Source organism: Mesoplodon densirostris, chromosome 1 (assembly GCF_025265405.1).
Source record: "Mesoplodon densirostris isolate mMesDen1 chromosome 1, mMesDen1 primary haplotype, whole genome shotgun sequence".
Classification (NCBI taxonomy): domain Eukaryota; kingdom Metazoa; phylum Chordata; class Mammalia; order Artiodactyla; family Ziphiidae; genus Mesoplodon; species Mesoplodon densirostris.
This window is the reverse complement of record NC_082661.1, coordinates 153,620,356-153,638,660: the sequence shown is the minus strand read 5'-3', so window position 1 is coordinate 153,638,660 and position 18,305 is coordinate 153,620,356. Positions and strand designations below refer to the sequence as shown.

Here is an 18,305-nt window from a genome sequence, read left to right as displayed (position 1 = left end):
GTGCAAGAGGGTTCCCTTTTCTCCACACCCTCTCCAGCATTTATTGTTTGTAGATTTTTTGATGATGGCCATTCTGACTGGTGTGAGATGATACCTCATTGTAGTTTTGATTTGCATTTCTCTAATGAGTAAAGATGTTAAGCATCCTTTCATGTGTTTGTTGGCAGTTTGTATATCTTCTTTGGAGAAATGTCTATTTAGGTCTTCTGCCCATTTTTGGATTGGGTTGTTTGTTTTTTTGATATTGAGCTGCATGAGCCGCTTGTATATTTTGGAGATTAGTCCTTTGTCAGTTGGTTCATTTGCAAATGTTTTCTCCCATTCTGAGGGTTGTTTTTTCGCCTTGTTTATGGTTTCCTTTGCTGTGCAAAAGCTTTTAAGTTTCATTAGATCCCACTTGTTTATTTTTCTTTTTATTTCCATTTCTCTAGGAGGTGGGTCAAAAAGGACCTTGCTGTGATTTATGTCATAGAGTGTTCTGCCTATGTTTTCCTCTAAGAGTTTTATAGTGTCTGACCTTACATTTAGGTCCTTAATCCATTTTGAGTTTATTTATGTGTATGGTGTTAAGCAGTGTTCTAATTTGATTCTTTTACATGTAGCTGTCCAGTTTTCCCAGCACCACTTATTGAAGAGGCTGTGTTTTCTCCCTTGTATATTCTTGCCTCCTTTATCAAAGATAAGGTGACCATATGTGCATGGGTTTATCTCTGGACTTTCTATCCCATTCCATTGATCTATATTTCTGTTTTTGTGCCAGTACCATACTGTCTTGATTACTGTAGCTTTGTAGTACAGTCTGAAGTCAGGGAGCCTGATTCCTCCAGCTCTATTTTTCTTTCTCAAGATTGCTTTGGCTATTCGGGGTCTTTTGTGTTTCCATACAAATTGTGCAATTTTTTGTTCTAGTTCTATGAAAAATGCCATTGGTAGCTTGAGAAGGATTGCACTGAATCTGTAGATTGCTTTGGGTAGGATAGTCATTTTCACAATGTTGATTCTTCCAATCCAAGAACATGGTTTATCCATCTGTTTGTAACATCTTTAATTTCTTTCATCAGTGTCTTATAGTTTTCTGCATACAGATCTTTTGTCTCCTTAGGTAGGTTTATTCCTAGGTATTTTATTCTTTTTGTTACAGTGGTAAATGGGAGTGTTTCCTTAATTTCTCTTTCAGATTTTTCATCATTAGTGTATAGGAATGCAAGAGATTTCTGTGCATTAATTTTGTATCCTGCTACTTTACCAAATTGATTGTTTAGCTCTAGTAGTTTTCTGGTAGCATCTTTAGGATTCTCTCTGTATAGTATCATGTCATCTGCAAACAGTGACAGTTTTACTTCTTCTTTTGTGACTTGGATTCCTTTTATTTCTTTTTCTTCTCTGATTGCTGTGGCTAAAACTTCCAAAACTATGTTGAAAAATAGTGGTGAGAGTGGACAACCTTATCTTGTTCCTGATCTTAGTGGAAATGGTTTCAGTTTTTCACCATTGAGAACGATGTTGGCTGTGGGTTTGTCATATATAGCCTTTACTATGTTGAGGTAAGTTCCCTCTATGTCTACTTTCTGGAGGGTTTTTATCATAAATGGGTGTTGAATTTTGTCAAAAGCTTTTTCTGCATCTATTGACATGATCATGTGGTTTTTCTCCTTCAGTTTGTTAATACGGTTTATCACATTGATTGATTTGCGTATATTGAAGAAACCTTGCATTCCTGGGATAAACCCCAGTTGATCATGTTGTATGATCCTTTTCATGTGCTGTTGGATTCTGTTTGCTAGTATTTTGTTGAGGATTTTTGCATCTCTGTTCATCAATGATATTGGCCTGTAGTTTTCATTGTTTGTGGCATCTTTGTCTGGTTTTGGTATCGGGTGATGGTGGCCTTGTAGAATGAGTTTGGGAGTGTTCCTCCCTCTGCTATATTTTGGAAGAGTTTGAGAAGGATGGGTGTTAGCTCTTCTCTACATGTTTGATAGAATTTGCCTGTGAAGCCATCTGGTCCTGGGCTTTTGTTTGTTGGAAGATTTTTAATCACAGTCTCAACTTCAGTCCTTGTGATTGGTCTGTTTATATTTTCTGTTTCTTCCTGGTTCAGTCTCAGAAGGTTGTGCCTTTCTAAGAATTTGTCCATTTCTTCCAGGTTGTCCATTTAATTGGCATAGAGTTGCTTGTAGTAATCTGTCATGATCCTTGTATTTCTGCAGTGTCAGTTGTTACTTCTCCTTTTTCATTTCTAATTTTATTGATTTGAGTCTTCTCCCTTTTTCTCTTGATGAGTCTGGCTAATGGTTTATCAATTTTGTTTATCTTCTCAAAGAACCAGCTTTTAGTTGTATTCATCTTTGCTATCATTTCCTTCATTTCTTTTTCATTTATTTCTGCTCTGATCTTTATGATTTCTTTCCTTCTGCTAACTTTGACGTTTTTTGTTCTTCTTTCTCTAATTGCTTTAGGAGTAAGGTTAGGTTGTTTATTTGAGATGTTCTTGTTTCTTGAGGTAGGATTGTATTGCTATAAACTTCCCTCTTAGAACTGCTTTTGCTGCATGCCATAGGTTTTGGGTCATCGTGTTTTCATTTTCATTTGTTTCTAGGTATTTTTTTGTTTCCTCTTTGATTTCTTCAGTGGTCTCTTGGTTATTTAATAGTGTATTGTTTAGCCTGCATGTGCTTGTGTTTTTTACAGATTTTTTCCTGTAATTGATATCTAGTCTCATAGCATTGTGGTCAGAAAACATACTTGATACGATTTCAATTTTCTTAAATTTACCAAGGCTTGATTTGTGACCCAAGGTATGATCTATCCTGGAAAATGTTCCATGAACACTTGTGAAGAAAGTGTAATATCCTGTTTTTGGATGGAATGTCCTATAAATATCAATTAAGTCCATCTTGTTTAGTGTATCATTTAAAGCTTGTGTTTCCTTATTTATTTTCACTTTGGATGATCTGTCCATAGGTGAAAGTGGGGTGTTAAAGTCCCCTGCTATTATTGTGTTACTGACGATTTCCCCTTTTACGACTGTTAGCATTTGCCTTATGTATTGAAGTGCTCCTATGTTGGGTGCATAAATATTTACAATTGTTATATCTTCTTCTTGGATTGATCCTTTGATCATTATGTAGTGTCCTTCTTTGTCTCTTGTAATAGTCTTTATTTTAAAGTCTATTTTGTCTGACATGAGAATTGCTACTCCAGCTTTCTTTTGATTTCCATTTGCATGGAATATCTTTTTCCATCCCCTCACTTTCAGTCTGTATGTGTCCGTACGTCTGAAGTGGGTCTCTTGTAGACAGCATATGTATGGGTCTTATTCTTGTATCCATTCAACCAATCTATGTCTTTTGGTTGGAGCATTTAATCCATTTACATTTAAGGTAGTTATCGATATGTATGTTCCTTTTACCATTTTCTTAACTGTTTTGAGTTTGTTATTGTAGGTCTTTTTCTTCTCTTGTGTTTCCTGCCTAGAGAAGTTCCTTTAGCATTTGCTGTAGAGCTGGTTTGGTGGTGCTGAATTCCCTTAGCTTTTGCTTGTCTGTAAAGCTTTTAATTTCTCCATCAAATCTGAATGAGATCCTTGCTGGGTAGAATAATCTTGGTTGTAGGTTTTTCCCTTTCATCGCTTTAAATATGTCTTGCTACTCCCTTCTGGTTTGCAGAGTTTCTGCTGAAAGATCAGCTGTTAACTTTATGGGGATTCCCTTGTATGTTATTTGTTGCTTTTCCCTTGCTGCTTTTAATATTTTTTCTTTGTATTTAATTTTTGATAGTTTGATTAACATGTGTCTTGGCGTGCTTCTCCTTGGAATTATCCCGTATGGGACTCTCTGTGCTTCCTGGACTTGATTGACTATTTCCTTTCCCATGTTAGGGAAGTTTTCAACTATAATCTCTTCAAATATTTTCTCAGACCCTTTCTTTTTCTCTTCTTCTTCTGGGACCCCTATAATTCGAATGTTGGTGTGTTTAATGTTGTCCCAGAGGTCTCTGAGACTGTCCTCAACTCTTTTCATTCTTTTTTCTTTATTCTGCTCTGAGGTAGTTATTTCCACTATTTTGTCTTCCAGGTCACTTATCTGTTCTTCTGCCTCAGTTATCTGCTATTGATTCCTTCTAGAGAATTTTTAATTTCATTTATTTTGTTGTTCATCATTGTTTGTTCGCTCTTTAGTTCTTCTAGTCCCTTGTTAAATGTTTCTTGTACTTTCTCCATTGTATTTCCAAGATTTGGGATCATGTTTACTATCATTACTCTGAATTCTTTTTCAGGTAGACTACCTATTTCCTCTTCATGTGTTTGGTCTGGTGGGTTTTTACCTTGCTCCTTCATCTGCTGTGTATTTCTCTGTCTTCTCATTTTGCTTAACTTACTGTGTTTGGGGTCTCCATTTCGCAGGCTGCAAGTTCATAGTTCCCATTGTTTTTGGTGTCTGCCCCCAGTGGGTAAGCTTGGCTCAGTGGGTTGTGTAGGCTTCCTCATGGAGGGTCCTGGTGCCGGTGTTCTGGTGGATGAGGCTGGATCTTGTCTTTCCGGTGGACAGGACCAAGTCCAGTGGTGTGTTTTGGGGTGTCTGTGAACTTATTATGATTTTAGGCAACCTCTTTGCTAATGGATGGGTTTGTGTTCCCGTCTTGCTAGTTGTTTGGCATGGGGTGTCCAGCACTCTAGCTTGCTGGTCGTTGAGTGGAGCTGGGTCTTAGCACTGAGATGGAGATTTCTGGGAGAGCTTTTGCCGTTTGATATTACATGGGGCTGAGAGGTCTCTGGTGGACCAATGTCCTGAACTCGGCTCTCCCACCTCAGAGGCTCAGGCCTGACACATGGCCAGAGCACCAAGACCTGTTTTTTAGGAATTCTGGGGTATTTTGTTCTTTGTTTTCTTTCTTTCAGGTATTTTTTTTTCTTACTTATTTTCAGTGAAATTTCCAGGAATGAAACAATAAGCAGGTGAATGGTCTCCAATTCAAAGCCAGGCATTTGTCAAGCTCTTGCTAGTTCTTGTTTCCCTGGTTTCCCTGAAAGGGAGAACCAGGAGGTGGTGCCAGGCTCTGTCCCTACTGCTTCCCCGTGCAGACTGGTGCTCACACGTCCTCTCACTGCCTCTGCTCTTGGAGGGGCAGCCTGTGAACATACATCCCAGTCCGGGGCATGTAGGGCTGTGGTACTGACCGTCTGTGTATTTCTCTCTCTGTCCCCTCTGCCACAGATCGGCTGCTTCACCCTCTTCTGACAGCCTCAAATGCTTCCCTTCCATTCCATGAAGGGATCTTTATAGTCCTTTCTGGTGTCCAAGGTCTTCTGATAGTTTTCAGCTGGTGTTCTGTGAGAACTGTTGCATCTATAGATGTATTCCTATGTGGAGAGAGATGCACTCCACGTCCACCTACTCCTCTGCCATCTTGAATATCAGTATCTTGAATAATATTAACTGTACATTTAGTTTTCAATTCTTTATTTCGATGAAATAAAGAGAGCACTTGCTAATTAAAATGTCAAGACCCATGACACTGTAGAAATTCCTTGCTGCTGAATTATACCTGGACATTCTTCATAGACCTGACTCTTCTCTGAACTGAGTATTTCCAATGCTGAGCCTGGAATACTCACCCTCTGAAATTTGAATTGGTTTGGAGCCTTCCTCTATGGCACAATCAACTGTAGCATTTCCTGAGGCCCCCAGGTGTAGCTGCATAATCACTGCTGCACCTTTGATTACAGATTTACTAACCATATGACCCTGAAGGTGCTGTATAACTTCTCTGAACCTTGTCTTCCTTGGTAGTACAGTGAGATAATAACACTTTCAGAGTGTTGTGGGCTTTATTTGAAATAATTACACAGAAGCCTGTAGCACAGTGCCCAATACATGAACGAATCCTCCCCAGTGGCTAATCCAAGAGGCCCACCATAGCCAACACCAATTCTTATCTATAGGTAAATTGTCTCACTTTGGGAATTCCTAAGTACCTGTGCAGAATGGAGAAGGGACCCATCACCCATCACAACCCCTCCCCAATATCTCCAGCCACGTTCCAGAACTACCAACCATTTGTGGAGGCTCAGTCTTAAGCCAGTACTGGGAATCCTGAGTTTGTTGGGAAGCTGAGTACATCCACAGAGGATGGGACCCCCAGAAGGACCCCAAGGCTGGCATTCATGGCACAGATCTGAAGAGTAGTATAACATAACCCGTTGAGTTCCATTTTAAATGACATGGGAACAACCATGTCAAGTTGTTCTAGTCCCGCCTGGCAGGGATGGAGAGGAAGGACGTCCTACAGAGATACATTCTTATTTCTGTGTATGGAAAATAGAATAAGAAAGAGAGAAATTACTGACCCATATAGGTGAATTCTTGAAAATACCCACCTAAATTTGATGTTCTTTTGATGATAAATAGCTCTTCATAGAATGGAAAATTAAAAGAAATTGGAAAATAAGAGAAGGTTGAGGGGAAGTAAGCATTCGATTAGTCTGAACTCAATAGACTCGGGGCAGTTTTGCTCAGATGTGAAGTGGCCCAAAGCTATAGGGTCTATGAAGGGGAGAGAAGAGGATGCATTACCCAGCCAGCATGAAGTTATTCCATTTATTTATTCAACGAACATTTCCTGAAGACCTAAAAATTCAAGGTCTTGAGATACTTAGGCAGGATAAAGGGCCCTCTTTGCCCTCAAGGAACCCCTAGGCCAGGGAAAGATCCAGATCTGTAAACAGATAAATTATAGAACAAAGTGTGCCAAACGCTCTGCATTCATTCTCTGGAAACTTTTCTATCTCTGTTATGGTAATTATCCCACTGTCTCCTGGGGATCGTTTATATATGGGTCACTCCCTCACAAGCCCACCCCCATCCCCACTCTCAGCTGTAAGCTCCATGAGGCTGGGGCTCTTGGCCGCCTGCTATGCCACCTGGTCATAAGTAAGTGCTCAGCAAATAGTCACTGAAAAAGGAGCATGACCACTTCTCTTGCCCTCCTGTTTATCACAATAGTCTCTTCCTCTTTATCTTCCTCTGAAAATGCTCATTGTTTTTCTTTCTTGCTTTCTAACAAATATTCCATATTGTCTTCTGTGCTCAATCCCCATATCCCACACTTCTCCCTCCTGTTTCTGCTTACTCCTGACTTATTCTTGCCATTACAACCTAGGGAAACCTGAAAATTAACTAAATAATTTCTAATTGTTGCTCTTATTTTCCTGCTGTTGGACTTTCCCCATTGGGCTCCCTATAGCTTTATTCACATTACCACACCCTTTTCCTCAAAAGTCAAAGAAGAGCCATGCCCCTGAGAGAGGGTCTGAACATTTAAACTGCTTCCAAGTCTTAGGAAAATGCCAAGTGGAGCCAACATCCAACTCCATTAATTCCAGGAGAATTTTCAACCTGGGATCCATATTTAGATGACATTTTATGGTCATCCAAGGAAATGTGGGAAACTCTGGATTTTATACAATAAAATAGTTTTTCTACTGCATAACTTGTCAGAGGCTTTCATATGCAGATATGCAGTATGAATCCCAAGAGTGGCATATAGGAAATACATTTCCCTCCCTGATTTGGCCACCTTTCTCTGACTTTTTGTGACCATCCCTACCATTTGCAGGAACCACAGCAAGAGTATCCACAGAGGCCCACATTTCACATGTCTAAATACATTAAAGCTATAGATATTTATAATGTTAAAAATTGAGCAACAGCCATGGCCTGGCTCGTATTCTCAGCCTGGAGACTTCCCTGGATGGGCCAGCCATTGTGCACCTGAGTGGTAGCCTGGATTACTGGGGGCAGGGCAGGGGAGGTGGGCTGGCCCAGCTACCTTGGGCAGTAGCTAGACCCATCTAAACCTTGGATGGGACTGACTCTGTCCAGCTTCGCAGGCAGCCAGAGTAGGTAGAGTCTGCCTGCCCCGCACCCTGCCCCAGACTCTCCCCCTCCTCCCTAATTCCTTCACCCTCACCCTGCTCTTTCCCTCAGGATTCCCAGACCGTTCTAAGTGCCTCCCCAAACTGTCCCATCAGAACAGAGAGAAGGGAAGAAGCACAGTTATCGGGGAGCCTGGATTGCCTCAGCACCTACTCTGGTTGACAAGGGAGGCCAACTTTAAACACATCAGCCTCCCCACTTCTGCTGGTTTCCCAGGGACTAGCTGTGATTTCTCTTCCCCCTCAGACCCTCTCAATCCCACTCATATTCCGAGGCCTGGGTGCCCACTTTGGTTCATGCATCCTTCTCCCATTATTCCCATTTACTTACTTGGTTCTCAAAATCACAAAAACCTTTTTTAAAAGACCAAAAACACCAAAGTCTGTGGGTTTGAATGTTTGTTTTGTGGGCCCTGATCAGGGACTCCCCTTGCCTGGATCTCTGGTGATGCTGGCGAACACTGGTGAGTTAAATGATCCCACTTTAGAGAAAACTGGGATGGAAAAGCAATAATAGCAGTATAAAAGATGAGTTCTATAGCACAGCAAACACCACTTCTCACAAAATGCAGTTCTGCTGAAATAAACATTCCTATTTGCTTGGACCCAGGATCAATATGCAGAATGAGTATCTTATGCTTAGGAGCGTGAATACATTTAAGAAATCACTTCTAAGGGAAACAAAGCAAAAGCCTTCCCATGCCAGTGGCTAATTACTTCGCGTTTTCATTAGCTCCGGAAAAGGTTCACAGAATCATACCAGCATATTGGAAGTAAACCAAAGAGGGACTAAGATTAAAAAGTGGTTTCTGGGGCTTCCCTGGTGGCGCAGTGGTTTAGAGTCCGCCTGCAGATGCAGGGGACGTGGGTTCATGCCCCGGTCGGGGAGGATCCCGCGTGCCGCGGAGCGGCTAGGCCCGTGAGCCATGGCCGCTGAGCCTGCGCGTCCGGAGCCTGTGCTCCACAGCGGGAGAGGCCACAGCAGTGAGAGACTCGCGTACCGCAAAAAAAAAAAAAAGTAGTTTCTGCCAACAAAGAGCACCTTTAGATACGGGAAGGTTTCTGCTTCTGTGTGTCCATCTGGGTGTCAAACCGTGAGCTAATTGTGCCCCTTGTCCTGGCCTGGCCTTGAGGACATGGCTCAGTTCTGATCATGGGTTTTATATTCTAAACAGTTGAAGTTGTGGGCATGGGACCCGGAAGAGGAACGCAGGCGACAGGAAAAATGGCAACAGGAGCAGGAACGTTTGCTCCAGGTAGGACTGGGTTTGCTGCTTTTTATTTTTTTCTTCTTTTTGGTGATGCTCTCTTAATTTCTGCTGTATTAAATAGATGTTTAGGGCTTCCCTGGTGACGCAGTGGTTGAGAGTCCACCTGCCAATGCAGGGGACACGGGTTCGTGCCCCGGTCCGGGAAGATCCCACATGCCGTGGAGCGGCTGGGCCCGTGAGCCATGGCTGCTGAGCCTGCGCATCCGGAGCCTGTGCTCCACAACGGGAGAGGCCACAACAGTGAGAGGCCCGCGTACTGCAAAATAAATAAATAAATAAATAAATAAAATAGATGTTTAGACCAGGGAATACATGGAATCAGCTTCTTCTCAGAAGTCGTTGAGTCTAAGTCTGTTCATTTTGTGTCCATGAGACAGAATGCTCTGAGTCTAATTCCTCCCACCAGAGGTTACACTGATGAACATAAGGAGAAAGCATTTCACTTAGAAAAAAATCCAAGTATTGATTAAGGGCCAATCCACCCACTCATCACCCTGTTCGCTGCCAATCAAATTCCAGTCCAACTAGGAGTGGGAAAGAATTATCAGAAAGTTATTTATAGCCTACATGAGAAATAAAAGTTGACCTGGGTCTTCTTCCTTAAGTAGAAATGTTTGCTCCATCTTTGAGCAAAAGCTCCTAATTTTCAATTCTAGAAAAATTCTGGGAGTTAACTTATCATGCTCCTACTTGTTTCATCCCAGTTTTGTGGAGCAACAGAGCTTCAAAAAATAATCTAGTAACCTTAGAAACTAACCTATGCTGAGCATTTGGGGTGTGCCAGAACTGGCATATTTGTAGGTGCTTGACATATTTTACCTAACTTCATTCTCATAAAACTCATCAAAGTATGTCTTATTGATCTCAGTTTTCAATTGAAGAAATTAAGGCTCAAAATAAGTTAAATAATTGCCCAAGGTCATACCTCTAACAAATGTTGAGCCTCGTTTCAAATCCAAGCTTGGGTGACTCTAAAACTCGTTTTTTCCCCTATACTCCCAATGGTATTGATTTTACCAAAAGTCATAAAGAAAAAGAATGTTAAATCTCATTTATTTTTGTGACTTTCTGCTGATGTGTAGAAAGCAATGCTTAATGCAAGTTTATTTTACTTTTTTTTCTTATCTTTTTGTTCTAATCCTTTGGCTTAATTCCCAGGGGTGGGGAGCAAGAGTCAGCTAGATAGTTAATTAATTGTAGTGTGGCTCTAGGTCTGCCTGTTAAGTTTGACACTTTTCAAAATTACATAGGAGTAAACCTTCAATACCAAAATCTAGTTCTTAGTAAGAACTAGGTTCAGCAAAGTCCCAGAGCTGTTGGGACATTTAGGTCCATTCGGAGACCCCAGACCAGCCCTGGTCATCTGCTATTCTCTTGGAAGTCAGATGCCCATTCCACCAGGAGTCAGAAATTCCACAGAGTAAAGAAGACAGCCTGTGTTTCCCATGGTAGTGCTGTGTCAGTTATACTTTGAAAGGTGGCCGTGGTTTTAGGTGTGGGTTGTGGGCTTAGGGGCAAGGTGTTTATGGGGAAGGAAGGGTGTGTGTGTGTGTGTGTGTGTGTGTGTGTGTGTGTGTCTGTGGACAGATATACCATATCTTTGGCCCCTGTATCATCAGTTCATCCTCTTGGTGAGGGAAACATTTGATATAAGCTCCTAGAACCAATAAATGTAAGAAGCTTTGCTTGTTTTTCATCTTCTGTAAAGTTTTAAGGTCTGTTTCCTCTATTCTGAAGACCCTTGGAGTCCCTGTCTAAAACTTTACAATATTAGGTTTTATAACAAAATTTTTAGCCAAAGTTTAAAAGCCTACCATGGGTTGACCAACAATGGTTTGGCCAGAGCATTAATAGGAACATTAGGCTCCAGACAATCCCATAAAGCCCTTTTGCTCCTAAGATAATAACATAACAAGTAATACCTGGAGGAATTCTCGGTGCCTTCCCCAAGAAGATGGAAGCACAGACTCATGTTAGCCTCAGAGAGAAGACTGACAGTAATCAGCCTAAAATATTTGACTGTGCATAGCATACTCCAGCAATTCCTTTGTCTCTGTCATGTCAGGGATGCCATTCTCAAGGCATCCAGGGGTGTCAGTTCGCATCTTAAGCATTCGTTTTAATTTCCATGTATTCATTTCTTCTAGTCAGCTGTCAGGGACTCCAGTCACATTTTTAAAGCTCTCCTTATCCTATTCAGAGTATTTTTATTTTTTTCTCTGGAAGTGGTGACTAGTGTCCTATTTTTTTCTGAAAACAATAATAGCAGTTCTGATATCAAAGCCTTCTAATGGGCTGTTTAAAAGCTACTCTTAATTCAGGAGGACTTAAAGTTAGGAAGATTCCATTTTAGTAGAATGGCCACAAGCAAAGAGTAATTCAGCCACTCAGCTAATTATCGTTTTGTCCACTTTGGACCTTTCTCCATCATCTATCTTGTAAACCTGCAAGGTTTTTTTTTTTTTTTAATCTTTTATTAAACTGTCCCAGCAGCAACGTATTTCTATCAGTGGAATGGCAAAACTCATCTCTGAAGGGCCCAGTAAAAGCAAACTATTGGTTTAACCTACCTCTAAGGACAAAACCCAAGTTAAGAAAGAGTTTAGAATCTTTCCATCTTTTCTCTTTCCATAAGCAAATGCCTACTCATATATCTGAAGAACAATTCTATGAAACACCCACAGCAGAAAAGATCGTTCTCTGTTGGATTTTTATGTCTGAGTACCACGAAATGGTATTCCCCTTTTGGTGCATGAATGGGTTAGCTTCAGAACGTTACAGCAAGAAGAGAGTCTTGCAACACATTGTACGTGATGGTTTAGCGGGGGGAAAAGTCCCAATGATGTATGCACTGGTCCGTTCAGAACAATCTATGGAAATTCCATAACAGGAGAGATACCAGAAGGAGCAGGACAAGCTGAAGGAAGAGTGGGAAAAGGCCCAAAAGGAGGTGGAAGAGGAAGAACGCAGATACTATGAGGAGGTAGGAAATTCCCCGGAAGGAATTTGACCCTGAAGCCCTGATTCCTCAAAGTCTATCAGCACTTTCTCTGTCTGTGCTATGTGTACCCTTGGGGCATGTCTGATTCTCTTTACTCACAACAGAGCCCTATCAACCTTTTAAAAGAGTCCTATCCTATAGGCTGTAAAAGACTACTACTCTTCCAAGTTTAGCTTGTGGTAAGGGTGTGTTGAGTCATGGTCAAGGGGGAGAATAGAGTTGTATCTCTTCTTTAGTCACAAAGGTCAGATTCTTGATTTGTCTTAGATGACATGAAAGTATCAATTTGTTTATTTGTGTGTTTGTTTGAGGCGAGCATGTTTGGTAGTAGTGAATTAATATTAATTTTTATGAGGATAATTTTGATATCAAGGCTAAGTGAATCCTTACTACTGCATTCACTGTATGGTACTAAAGAGATTTAGAAGGGAGGAGAATTTGGCTTTGTTTGTTTCATTTTTAGATGAACAAACCAGACCATATTCGAGAATTTGAAACTACACTTTATGTATATTATCCAAAATCTGTTTATGATTAATATTGTTGTGAATTTTTTCTTCAACAATAATTTTTGTGCATAATACTTTCCCTAATAGCATTTCTAATTTGGCCTCTTGAATCACACTAACTAATTAACTTGCAAAGACTCTATTTTTCTAAATTAAATGCTAATTTCTAAATCATTGCCCATAGAGCATGTTATCTGATTTACATGCTTTTTAAAAGTAAGACCTTTTTTTATGCCGTGCTTGTTTATACATAATTCTGATGTTTGTCCCTAAATTTCTTTAATGACACTTCTCTCTTGACAAATATGATTTATCCTTTCTCTCCCTTTCATTAATTCCTGTCCTTCCCCCAGGAGCGCAAAATAATTGAGGACACTGTGGTTCCATTTACTATTTCTTCAAGTTCTGCAGACCAGCTGTCTACATCCTCCTCTGTGACTGAAGGCAGTGGGACAATGGTAAGACCATAGATTAAAAGGAATTCATGAAATAAGAAAACTAAAGTAGAAGTACTAAACCACAAGGCCAAGTTTTCCACCAGTTTGAAGCCAAGACTAGCTGTTTCTCTAGAATTATGTCAGCTACTACGTGGCCATTGTACCCCATCATACTGTCATTGCCGTGGTGAAACCCTAGAGTCAATCCCTGAGAGCAGTAAACGTATTACTAGGGCCAGCCCTGCCCCCGCAGGCTGGAAACCAAAGTCTCTGCACTGGTTGGCAAGACCCTGGTTAGTGATGCCATGTGCTGGAATGTCTTTCTAACTGCCCATCATTCATTCATTTAGCAGACATATGTTTCTCTCTGCCAGACCATACGTCTCTTTGCACTGGATGTTAGCAGTAGGATGCCAACAATACACTCTCACCGGCCTCCATGAAAGTTTCTTCTGAATCACTCTTAAAATTCCACATGAATTGGGCTTCCCTGGTGGTGCAGTGGCTGAGAGTCCACCTGCCGATGCAGGGGACACGGGTTTGTGCCCCGGTCCAGGAAGATCCCACATGCCGTGGAGCAGCTGGGCCCGTGAGCCATGGCTGCTGAGCCTGCACATCCGGAGCCTGTGCTCTGCAAGGGGAGAGGCCACAACAGTGAGAGGCCCACGTACCACAAAAAAAAAAAAAAAAAAAGAAATTCCACATGAATATATATATATATATATATATATATATATATATATATATATATATATATATGTCTTCAAGGTCTGGAGAGAGTCCAGAAAGGTTGGTCAACCTCCATATCCCCCAAATAAGGTCATGGAGGTAGTGGACAGAGGTCATACCAACACCTGGATAGTCCATAATCTGCATTTTAGTTTTTGATGGTATAATAACAGAATAAATTCATTTTGCAATAAACATATCACTTGGGTATATGTCATATTAGTCATTTCTGTAGTCAATATAAGCTGCAATACACTGAAATTTTTAAATTATCCAATTTTAACTTAATACAAATGAAGATTGTACAAAAGTAATTCACCAAATTTGATATTGCATGGTCACTCAGGAAGCTCAGGTTATTGCTTATCTTTGCTATTATATACAAAGATTATCACAAAAGCCAAATCTTTCATGTCTCTTTCATATATTACAATGATAATTATGAAAGATTTTCTAGACTCTAAAATAAGTTATTTATGTATCATCATCAAAGGAATTCTACACTGTCCAACAATTTTTCAATATTTACCAGCCATTTTCAAATATCAAAATTGGAAGTGTATTGTTTTTTTTTTTTTTTTAACATCTTTATTGGAGTATAATTGCTTTACAATGGTGTGTTAGTTTCTGCTTGGTTTTTTTTTTTTTTTTTTTTTTTTTTTTTGCGGTACGCGGGCCTCTCACCATTGTGGCCTCTCCCGTTGCGGAGCACAGGCTCTGGACGCGCAGGCTCAGTGGCCATGGCTCACGGGCCCAGCTGCTTTGCGGCATGTGGGATCTTCCCAGACCAGGGCACGAACCCGTGTCCCCTGCATCGGCAGGCGGACTCTCAACCACTGCGCCACCAGGGAAGCCCTCTGCTTGTTTTTTACTTAAATTTTAAAAATTTAAATTAAAGACTAAAAGTTTTTAAAATTTTTTATACAATTTTTAAAGGTTACACTACATAATCTGCATTTTGAAATAACCCACGGGCACTCAAATGCCACTTGTCTTGAAATAAACAATCCTATGACTTTGTTTTATTTTGAAAGATGGGTTTTCTAGCCAGTTCCCTTTTATGATAACTTCTGAGAGAGATCCAGGTTACATGTTCATTTCAAATCATTGGAAATCAGTTACTATTCAGTTAATTTGAAGACTGTTCTTTAAATTGTAGTCAATGTGATTGAGAAAATGCTTCAGATATTCCATGGCCAGACATGAGTATTGTCCAGTGTGTTTAAAAATTATATTCAAGATTATCCTTGTTTTCCCCATTAGAATAAGATGGACTTGGAAAACTGTCGAGAGGAAGAACAAAAGACAAGACAGAAGAAACCATTCCAGGGGGATAACAGTGGCTCATTGCTTAAGACTAAGGAAGGTGATCCACTGGAGGAAAAGGGCAGGTATGAGCCGTTCCAGGCTGTCCATCCATATGCGCAAAGCCGGGCTGCGCCCCTTCACTCCCAGGAAGGGCACCCATCACTAATGCAAATCATATTCAGCTTTGAAATTATCATTCCAATAATACATTATACATATATTATTGCTTGAAGACATTCTAATGGCTCTAAAGTCAGTGTCCTTATACTATTGAATATAAATAGCCTTATTTTTAAATAGGTGAAACCTGTTTTTAAATGAGAGGAGACAGTATAGATCACCAAAGGACCATGTTGTCAATTCAAAGTCCCAAACCTAAATACCACTCACCTGAAATGGTTAATGTGTCTGGAGGGATAGAGTTTAAAATGGGGCTGTGGTGTGGTTATAGAGAACAGTCTGGTGGTTGCCAAGGGGGAGGGGGTTGGGGGAGGGATGGAGTGGGAAGCTGGGATTAGCAGATGTAAGCTATTATATATAGAATGGATGAACAACAAGGTCCTACTGTACAGCACAGAGAACCTATGATAAACCATAATGGAAAAGAATATTTTAAAAAAGAATGTATATGTGTGTGTGTGTGTGTGTGTGTGTGTGTGTGTGTATATATATATACATATACATATATATATATAAAACTGAATCACTTTGCTGTAAAACAGAAATTAACACAGCATTGTGAATCAACTATACTTAAATTTTAAAAAATATTAAAACTAAAAAAAAAGAAAGAAAAAAATATTGTATCAATACTGATTCATTAACTGTAACCAAAGTACCATACTCACAGAAAACAACAGGGGAAACTGTGTGCAGGGTAGATGGGAAGTCTCTGTACTATCTTTGCAATTTTTTAAAATAACTCTAAGACTGGTCCACAGAAATAAAGTTTATTTAAAGGAAGAAAAGAAAAATGAGGCCGTGGTGTCCTACTCACTGTGGTTTTACTATGGACCTGAACTTTGCCATTAGTATCCTCTGACCTGTGAGAAGCCATGTTTACTCTGGGTGATAATATAAAGGATAGCCAACAAACCCCTTGGTCATGGGTAATCCCCCTACCCCATGGGTTCCAGTATGTTCCGTGGGAGATCAGAACAGGATACCCAGAAACTCCTGGAGCATTCAGAGCTAGCTCAGACTGGAGCAGAATCTGGTTGTAGGTACGGACTGTAGTGAGTTTATTGATGGGACCCCATGCCTGACCTAAAAGGGACCTGCAGAAACCCAAGAGGCTGGCAGGGCTCTGCCACCAGCAAGTTCTTTATGATACAAATGTTGGCCTCTAGGGCTCCGATATATCAGATAGATGTTGGAAAGTGTGCATGCATGTGTGTGTGCGCATACACACTTGGGTACACACACAGCGCCCTCAGAGGGACCCAAAGACACAAAAGGCTATCTAAGTATCATTTTCAAAGACTGGCCAATTTGAAAGGTTGGCTGGGAGCTGAGCTCTTCTGATGGGATTTGCACTGAGAATTCTCCTATGCTCATCAGCTAGGAGACTCAGTGAATTGTAAGATATTAGAGCTTGGGACCCATGTCCAGAGCCTGCAGAGCCCTTGGAACAGCACATCTGTTTCCAGTTAGCACTATTTAAAGAGACTTTGCAGTTTTTGAAATGAAAGCCACTAGTCAGGAATATTTGAAGGATGCTAATAAGCATTTTCCATGAATTACTGCTCGTTCTCCAGACAGTCCCTGTTGTTGCCAGAAACCTTTAAAAAATCTCCTCTGTCTCTCCTTTCTTTGCACATAGAAGCTACTAAAGGGCCAGTGAATTACCATAGGCTGCCGAAGCCCCATGTGGCTCAAATATTTTCCACAATAAGTCCTCTCTTGTGAAAATTTGGGAGATTGCATTTAGCTCTGGCACCCCTTGAAATGATTAGAATGAAGAATTTTGTGGATAAGGAGGTAGAGAGGACATCAGAAATGATGGTTTGTTAAACTGCTGGATAATGAAAATGCGTAGCATTTTACAGTATTCTAAATCCATTTTAAATCTAGTTTAAAATAAAAAGAATAAATATTTATTTAGCCCCATTTCTTTTTTCGTATAGTAATTGGTCCTGAGGGATAAGATCGATAATTTTAGTTCAGTTGCTTTTATTCCTGTTCTGAAATATATTTGTTATTTTAACAGCCTAACTCAAGGAGTCTTGACTCATTCTGAGAACCCTGCATTGAAAGGAATCTATCAGGACCTCCAGCTGGATACAGAAGCTGGGGCCTCACCCTGTGGGATAAACCCACAGCTAGCTCAGGGTAAGAATGGAGAAAACCAAACCCCATGTTTCAGTTATTGTAAGACACCTTCCCCACCCCATCGTCCAGACAGATATGACCTCTGCTGGCTGCAAGCTTATCTACCAGCTTATGCTAAACAGCACGGTCCGGAGGCTCCATGAAATCACTGTGAGACCTCAGCAGGCATTAGCACTTTAAAGAAATGTGATTACTAAGCACTAAGGCGGCAGCTTTACTGAGCACTAAGTGTATGTTCTTTACTTGGACTCAGATCCATCCCGGAATCAGCAGGTATCAAACCCACCAATGCACATTTTAGAAGATGTGAAGCCAAAAACCCTCCCATTGGACAAAAACATTAATCATCAGATTGAGTCTCCGAGTGAAAGGCGGAAGTGAGTAACCAAATAAGATGGGTGTGGAATTTCTTTTTTTTTTTTTAATTGACTAAGAAGGGGGAAAGTGAAAAAGTGTGAGATGGCTGGATGTTAGCATCATTTTTGTGCTTTCTGTCCATTGACTGTCATTGACAAGGTAACAAATATTTATGGAAGTTTGGAACAATCTTTCTGGCAAGTAAATATTTAGTCTGAATTTGGCAACTTAAAAGAGACAAAGTAATGTTTTTAACCCACAAATCTAAACATTGGAAAGATTGTGCAGGTCTGTTGTATTAGCAATTTATTTAAGTGAGTTAAATTGTCTCAGAGCCTATGGACAAATGTTCTTTCAAGGAAAAAATGTTTCCTCATCATTCTCTCCCCTTAACTAACTACCCCAGGCTCTATTCTAATTTTGTAA

At 40.4% G+C, this 18,305-nt stretch overlaps 1 protein-coding gene across 8 annotated transcripts in view; it reads left to right on the top strand.

The window, feature by feature from the left end:
* The window catches only part of LIMCH1 (LIM and calponin homology domains 1), a 338,591-nt gene that overhangs the window by 308,586 nt on the left and 11,700 nt on the right, over positions 1-18,305 (top strand). For 7 of the 8 annotated variants that reach the window (XM_060091444.1, XM_060091435.1, XM_060091495.1 and 4 more), the window contains 6 exons: positions 9,112-9,192; positions 12,098-12,190; positions 13,071-13,175; positions 15,147-15,274; positions 17,401-17,522; positions 17,776-17,899. In XM_060091444.1, the coding sequence (XP_059947427.1) occupies positions 9,112-9,192; positions 12,098-12,190; positions 13,071-13,175; positions 15,147-15,274; positions 17,401-17,522; positions 17,776-17,899 (653 nt within the window). Of the gene's footprint in view, positions 1-4,954; positions 4,958-9,111; positions 9,193-12,097; positions 12,191-13,070; positions 13,176-15,146; positions 15,275-17,400; positions 17,523-17,775; positions 17,900-18,305 lie in introns of all 8 variants that reach the window. The other variant, XM_060091485.1, reaches the window with a different exon arrangement.